This window comes from Myotis davidii, unplaced genomic scaffold, assembly GCF_000327345.1.
Source record: "Myotis davidii unplaced genomic scaffold, ASM32734v1 scaffold17, whole genome shotgun sequence".
NCBI classification, from domain to species: Eukaryota; Metazoa; Chordata; class Mammalia; order Chiroptera; family Vespertilionidae; genus Myotis; species Myotis davidii.
Genome location: NW_006288624.1, coordinates 4766544 through 4775152, shown reverse-complemented (window position 1 = coordinate 4775152; position 8609 = coordinate 4766544). Strand labels below are relative to the sequence as shown.

Below are 8609 nucleotides of genomic sequence, written 5' to 3'. Positions count from 1 at the left end.
TTCAATTCCAATTATTTTTACCTGATTTTGTCTGTCTAGATACAACTCGCAATAGGCGAGACCACGAAGTAGCCGGTAGAGATTACCACTTTGTTTCTCGGCAAGCATTCGAAGCAGACATAGCAGCTGGAAAGTTCATTGAGCATGGTGAATTTGAGAAAAATCTGTATGGAACCAGCATAGATTCTGTACGGCAAGTGATCAACTCTGGGAAAATATGTCTTTTAAGTCTTCGTACACAGGTAAAGCTGTTTTGGTTTACGGTGTTGAACTTGAGGGCATTTTTTGCAAAGTAATTTAGTGAAAACTATATTTTGGTCAAAGAACCATGGGACATAATTAAGTTCTTATACAGCTTTTCTCCACTGACTCCCTATCTGAAATCAGACAGATTGCTAAATCTCGATTTCCTCAGAGTCAAATACATACATACCTACACATATACATGTACATATTTTCTAAAATTTAGTACAGTAACTTAGAGATTTGGGATTTTTAAGATTGTTTATTGTGGAAAAGTTTTTCTAGACTAGACAGCTTCAGGCTAAAATTTAATGAATCTACTGAGTATGTCAACTCAGGAAATATAAGCAGTAGTTAATAAATAGATGTATAGGAAAGGAAATTGACTCTAAAATGGTTCCTGGGGAGTGTTGTCCCATACACCAAAAGGTTATTAGTTCAGTTCCCATTCAGGGTACATACCTAGGTTGCAGGTTTGATACCTGGTCAGGGCACATACAGGAAGCAACCACTCGATGTTTAGCTCTTTCTCTCTTTCTCTCTTTCTTTCTAAAAAAAACAATAAAAACATATCCTCTAATGAGGATGACAAAATAATAATAATGAAAATAAATAAAATGACTCTCTTGAAATAATAGATTTTCTTTGGTGTTTTTTTTTTTTTTTAGTAGATAAAAGAGTTTAGTCTACTATTTCAATTGTTGTAAACATTTGAGAGAAGTATAAATGTTTTTACTAAACTCCTTCAGAATTCTTATATTATTTGTGCCAGCAGATGTACCAAAGAACATTGAGAAGTTAAACATATTGTCTTAATGTTTTTAGGTTAATAAAAGGGAGGTATTTCCCTGTAATTCCCATTTTGATGGAGTGCTTCAGTTGATGGCACACTGTCATGTGGTGGCAAAGGCGAGGTGAAAGCCATACCTCCTGCCATAGCTGGTTTGGCTCAGTGGATAGAGCTTCTGCCTGTGGACCAAAGAGTTGCAGGTTTCATTCCTGTCCAGGGCACATACCTTGGTTGCAGGCTTCTCCCCGGCCCAGACCCTGTTCGGGGCTTGTGAGGTAGCAACCAATCGATGTGTCTCTCTCACATGGATATTTCTCTTTCTTTCCCTCTCTCTTACACTCTCACTAAAAATCAATGGAAAAATATGCTCAGGTGAGGATTTTTAAAAAATTTTTAAAAAAGAAAGAAAGCCACACCTTCCAATTCAGATAGTCTCCTTTTCTTGGATGTGCTTCCCCAAAGTTGTGTGTGTGTGTGTGTGTGTGTGTGCGCGCGCGCGCGCGCGTGTGTGTGAAGTTTTTCTCTCGGTTTGTGCTTCCTTTAGACCCTGGCACATTGTAAAGTGACTGCTCATTTCTACTTTCTCTAAAATGGATTTTTAATATGGTTGTTATAATCTGCATGTGATCTTAAAGCAGGGTATTTTAACATTACATAGTTGTAATCCTTTAGTCATTCATTTTTACTTCATTACAAAAAAAGAGTGAGCCAATAGCGTGTGTTTGTGTGTGATTTTATAGGTACACAATATATTTTTACAGTGAATGGTAGGATCTTAAAATATTGTGAATTTTTTGTTACAAAGATGTTTGGAAACACTCATAGGTTATGCTGTTATTGCTGTTTAATGACATTATTATATTCCAAGTATATTATTGGGAAGTAGTTAAATCATGACAATTATTTTAAAAATCCAAAATATCTTTTCTTTTCAGTCATTGAAGACTCTCCGGAATTCAGACTTGAAACCATATATTATTTTTATTGCCCCCCCTTCACAAGAAAGACTTCGGGCATTGTTGGCCAAAGAGGGCAAGAATCCAAAGGTAGAGTTTTATATTGTACTATTCCACTAAAGGTAAACATGAACCACTCATGGCCTATTCTGTCACAGTACTTAAAACTACATCAGCTTGAGCTTTCAGAGTGATGATTCTTTCTGCCATATCACTTTTCCCCATACTGCCATGGCTGCCTCTGGTTAGACTGTGCAGCTCTCCAAAGAAGGTGGCTTCTCTTGTTGTTCCCCACACATTCCCTATGGTACCCCAAATGTATGGTCAGATTTGGCTTTCCTTAACACTTCCTTGATCTTCACATGGATGTGTATATTTCCAGCAGGGATTATGTGATACCTCTAACACACACAAAAAGGGATCATCATATTCTTAGGGATTGCCCACTGTTCTCCGTAGATATTCTGCATGTGTGGGGAGCCAACATTGAGTGCCCTTGTTTTTCTCCTTTTTTCTCATTAAAACTTTATATTCTGTTTGGCTCCTCCCTTTGATCTTCTTACATGATCTGAAATGGAAAATTTTTAAAATTATTTTAGATGCTGGACATGTTTGAGGTAGTCTATTATATACTAAACATTAATAATTCAGTGACAGTATACTGGTAATCAGAAAGCATTGGCTTTTTATTTAAATGTGTGAACTAAAAACTATCATGTGGATTACTTTGTCAAAGTAACAAATATTTACTCTTCCTTGTTTTTTTCTGATTTTTATAATATTTCTATTTAATAATGGAGTCACTTATTTCATTTGCTATGCCCCTAACTCTCCTTAAAAGCCATAAAAACATGTAATAATGCTCTTCCTTGAAAGTTATTCAAAGCATATAACAACACGCTTTTCCTTCAATTCTTGACTTTACCGCAGCCAGCAACCCTCCTACCTCAAGATACACGTTTTCACTCTAGGTCTACTTACATTTCTTAGTCTGTATATATGTGAAGCTAGTATTTTTCAATGTCTTAGGCCCGTGGTCAGCAAACTGCACTCACGAGCCACATGCGGCTCTTTGGCCCCTTGAGTGTGGCTCTTCCTAAGTCTTAGGAGAACCCTAACTAAGTTAATAACAATGTACCTACCTATATAGTTTAAGTTTAAAAAATTTGGCTCTCAAAAGAAATTTCAATCGTTGTACTGTTGATATTTGGCTCTGTTGACTAATGAGTTTGCCGACCACAGTTTAGGCTATAGACATCAGGGATTTCCCCATCCTATATGAAGTAAGTGGGATCAGAGTGTCCTTAGCACTTGGGATGATACACAAGAAATATGAAACATGGTCACTTGCTATTTTTGAGGAGGAGCACAGCATAAAATAAGAAAAATAAGGTTAATCCTCTATGAAACTTAGTGCCCAGTAACTACTTTGGTAAACAAGAAAAGGAAAGGGACGCACCTTAAGGTCCAGTGAACTCCATTCTGCTTGTTCAGCCTTATTCTCTGTTTCGAGCATGCACGCTCTTTTTTAGTTAGGTTATTCTTCTTCAGCAAGGATTCAATGTTGTACCAAAGGGCATACACCAGTCCAAAACATGGTAAGAAACTTTCTTTTGGTTAGTGTTCTCTGGCAGTGCTCTCGTGGAATTTTTTACCTACTTTATTTTGAATTAGCCATCCTAATTTGAGTGAGGTCTAGAAAGATACCAATTATACCTATTTTTAAAGCATGGACTTAATCAGTACCAACATGTTTTAATGGTATACAGTATGCTTGATTTTCTAATTAGAATTTTCTAATTTTTAAAGATCAACTTTATTGAAGTTACTCTATATAAATAAAATGCATACATTTTACTTGTATAATTCAGTGAGTTTTGGCAAAACACATACCTGTGCTACTACCATGCCAATCAAGATTTAGAACATTTTCATCACTCCAAAAAATTCTCTCATGCTCCTTTTAAGTTAATACCCCTGCAACCTTCCCAAGGCAACCACTAACCTGCTTTAAGTCACTATAGATTTGTTTTGTCTGTTCTTGAAGTTAATATAAATGGGACCACACAGTATGTTTAAGTTTGCACCTGGCTCTAAATCAGCATAATGTTTTGATATTGATCTATATTGCATCTAACAGTAGTTTATATCTTCTATTGCTAAGTGCTATATATACCACTAGAGGCCCGGTGCATGAAATTTGTGCAGTGTGGGGGTTGTCCCTCAGCCCAGTCTGCACCCTCTCCAATCTGGGACCCCTCGGGGGATATCTGACTGCTCGCCTGCCTGCCTACCTGGCCCTAACTCAGCCGTGGGCAAACTACGGCCCGCGGGCCAGATCTGGCCCGTTTGAAATGAATAAAACTAAAAAAAAAAGGACCGTACCCTTTTATGTAATGATGTTTACTTTGAATTTATATTAGTTCACACAAACATTCCATCCATGCTTTTGTTCCGGACCTCCGGTCCAGTTTAAGAACCCATTGTGGCCCTCGAGTCAAAAAGTTTGCCCACCCCTGCCCTAACTGCTTCTGCCTGCCAGCCTGATCACCCCCTAACCCCTACCCTGCCTGCCTGATCGACGCCTAACTGCTCTTCTGCCGGCCTGAGGGCCCCCAACTGCCCTCCCCTGCCAGCCATCTTGTAGCTGTGGGCACCGCCATCTTTGAGGGCATGGCAGTCAATTAGCATATTCCCACATTATTGGCTGTGGGTGCCGCCATCTTGCAGCCTGCTGCTCAGTCATTTGGTCATCCCTCACTAACGCCCCTGCCGGCCTGGTTGCCCCACATAGCCTGTTTGGTTGTCTGTTCGTTTGTGATGGTCGCTTAGGCTTTTATATATAGAGATGATCTAAATATATTACAGTTTGTCCATTTACCAGTTAAAAATATTTGGGTGGTTTCCAATTTTTAGCTAGTGTGACCAAAGCTGCCCTAAACATTCATAGTCGTTTGGTAGACATGTTTTCATCCTCTTGAATTGCATCAGATGCTATGTGCCTGTTTAACTGTATAAAAACTGCCAAATTGTGTTAAAAACATTTTGCCATTTTATGCTCTCACTTTGGTTCCATTGGCTCCACATTTTTACCAACTTTTACTATTGTATGTAGCAGTTTTTTAGTTCTAGTAGGTGTGAAGTGTTATTATACATTTTCCTGTTGACTGATGATATCATCTTTTCACATAATCATTTAGGCATGTTCTTTTGTGAAATGCCTCAAGTCTTATTTTTTTAATTGTTATTTTTCTTATTCTCTATATCTGTATATAAATATTTTCTCAGTCTTTGTATCTTAATTTTTTTGAAGATCAGAAATGTTTAATCTTAATGAAGTACACTTTTTTCATTTTTCTTATAGTTAATGATTTTCTTATGCTAAAAAAATTGTCTACTCCATGATTATGAAGATTTTATCCTTCGGTTTCTTCTAAAAATTTTCTTGTGTTAGCTTTTACTTTTAGTTCTGTGATCTATCTCAGGTTCATCTCTGTTTCAGTGTGAGGCAAGTGTGGAGATTGGCTTTTTGTTTTGTTTCTTAAATCACATGTGGCTATCCAGTTGCTGTAGAATCATTTCTTGAAGAAAAAAACAACAAACTATCCTTTTCCCATTGAATTACATTGGCAGTTTTGTAAAAAGAAAATGACCACTTATATTTGCAGGGGGGAGGGGGGGGACCAGGGAGGAGGGTGTCAGGGGAGATTATAGATTATTTCTGAACTCGATTCACATATTTGTGCTAATATTGCACTGAATACTGTAGCTTTATTTTAAGTCTTGGGAAACAGTCATAAAAAGGAATGAAGTGATACATAGTATAACATAGACCATATAGTGTTTGATTCCACTTTATGGAATGCCCAGAATAGACAACTCTATAGAGACTGAAAGTAGATTAGTGGTTGCCTAGGGCTGGGGGTGGTAGAAAATGGGGAGTGGCTGCTAATGGGTATAGTTTTTTGGGGGGTGGGGATGGGGAGTGATGAAAATGTTCTGAAATTGAATAGTGGTGTTGATTGCACAACTCTGTGACTATATATATCAAGAAATCTGTTACAATTTCAAAAATTCTCAGCAGGCTTTATTGTAGAAATTGAAAAGATTTTAAAATTTATATGGAGCCCTGACCGGTTTGGCTCAGTGGATGGAGCGTTGGCCTGTGGACTGAGGGGTCCCAGGTTCGATTCCGGTTGGGGGAGTGTGACTTGGTTGCAGGCATGTCCCAAGTGGGGGGTGTGCAGGAGGCAGCTGATCGATGTTTCTCTCTCATTGATGTTTCTGACTCTCTCCCTTCCTCTCTGTAAAAAATCAATAAAATATATTTTTAAAAAATTATATGGAAATTAAAAGGAATGAGCGAAACCCTTTAGAAAAAGAACTAAATCAGAGTACTTTTGTCTTTGTTAATTTTCTTTATTTTTTGTCTGTTTTCTATTTAATTGGCATGTCTTATTTTTATTCTTTTGTTGTAATTTGCATTAATTTGTACTTGCTCTACTGTCTTCAGTAGATGAGTTTTAAATCTCCTTTTCTAATATGAAGCTACAAATTTCTCTCAGCAGTTCTTAAGTGTTGTGTCCTATAGAATTTGAGGTTATATTTTTCATTATTATTTTGTTAAAATACTTTCTAATTCTCTATGTCATTTTCTTCTTTAGCCCATAGGTTGTTAGAAGTATATAACTTCCACCTGTTTGGAGATTTCAAAAAATATTTTATTGATTTATAATTCCATTGTGGTCAAAGAACATACTCTGTAAGATATCAGTCTTTCGAATTTGTTGAACCTTATTTTATGGTCCAACTTGTGTTCTGTATTGGTGTATGTTCCATGCACACTAGTAAGAATATATATTCTATATTTGTTGGATAGAGGGTGATGTATTTGTTTCCTTTTAATTTCATTTATGTTTTATTTTTATCTCCTTTGGTATTTCCAATAGTGCTTTATCACTCACAAAATAGAAGTGTTGAATAAAAACAAATCCTCACTTTTAAGTGAATGAAATTGTGCTAGCTAGGAAAGTGATGGTGTTTCTCTGGGTACAGAATGTAAAAAATCAACTGATCGTACTTTGAATCTCAGAATCTGTTCTGTTAAAGGGGGCCTTGAGAGTGGCAAACTGATAGTCTGAACTTAGTCACTTTCCCTATAGGCTAATTTTGAGCAAAAACATTTTGTTTCATTTTTTTAAAAATATATTTTATTGATTTTTTACAGAGAGGAAGGGAGAGAGATAGTTAGAAACATCAATGAGAGAGAAACATCGATCAGCTGCCTCCTGCACACCTCCCACTGGGGATGTGCCCGCAACCCAGGGACATGCCCTTGATCGGAATCGAACCCGGGACCCTTCAGTCCGCAGCCCGACGCTCTATCTGAGCCAAACCGGTTTTGGCGCATTTTGTTTCATTTTAGTCATGAATTATAATTTGAAAAATAAGAGGAAATTAAAACAAAATAAGTGATATAAAAGCCATTTTTGGGAAAAGATTAAATAATGTCTTAAATTTGATAAAAACTAGGTAGATTGGATATTTATATGAATCTATGTAAGATTTTAGATTTAACATTTACATTTCAACTCTAGCACCACAAAGTTTATATTCTGTTTTGAGTTCTGGAATGTTCTTTCAATAATCTTAAGCTTTGAGTAGACATAAGTTTCAGCAAGAATGTCAGTGTGTTTGGTTACAATAGTGTAGCAGAGTCCTTGTTAGGGAACAAAGGATTCTGTGTACCACAGCCAGATGCACAACATTCCAGAATGAAAATGAGAGAGCTACACAAGCCACTGCCTCAGGACAAGCCAGAGCTGTCAGACTTTTAATATGTTTTCCTGCTGTTACAGAAGTTCAACCAGCTAAATGATATAACTAGTTTTGTATTATGGGTCCAATATAGTGGGTAACTTTTATATCACACATTTGGACTTGAGTTTAGTTTTCTTTATTGACAGGGGTGGTTTGGAGGCAGTTTCACTTTCTTGAACAATTGTGCTTGATAATCAGAGGCACACAGCCTTGCCACCTGCTTGTCTATGTGAAATAGTTGTTTCCCTTACCCAATATTTGAAAGTAGCCTGCTCTGTGTTGTTTCCCAAACTCTTCTTAGTATAGTTTTTGCATCTCAAAGACCTTTGTGTATTGAAAACAAAGTAGAAATTTAACATATTAAGCTGAGTATGTACTTAGCTACATGTGGGGGATTGGCTTCAGGACCCCTAGTGGATACCAAAATCCGAAGATGATCAAGTCCCCTGTATAAAATGGCGTAGATCAATTGGCCCTCCACATACGCAGACTCCCAACCTCGGATCGAAGACAGTTATACAGATACTTATTGAAAAATATCTGCCTATAAGTAGACCTGTGCAGTTGAAACCTGTGTTGTTCAAGGGTCAGCTGTATTCAATTATTAAATCTTGGGTTGACCAGCAATATTTTCATTAAAAAAGATACCCATCCTGGGGGAGAACCAAGATGGCGGCATAGGTTAACGCCGGAGTTTGCCGCCTCGAACAACCATTTCAAAAGTGAAACTAAAAGACGGAAGGGACATCACCCAGACCCACAGGAACGCTGGCTGAGTGGAAGTCCTACAACTAGGAGGA

General features: G+C 37.3%; 1 protein-coding gene across 1 annotated transcript in view; it reads left to right on the top strand.

Annotated features, from left to right (window-relative positions):
- Positions 1-8609, top strand: part of MPP5 (membrane protein, palmitoylated 5) — a 64203-nt gene that overhangs the window by 51354 nt on the left and 4240 nt on the right. Inside the window, exon 13 of the mRNA XM_006760781.2 lies at positions 1969-2079. Within this exon, the coding sequence (XP_006760844.1) occupies positions 1969-2079 (111 nt within the window). The remainder of the gene's footprint in view (positions 1-1968; positions 2080-8609) is intronic.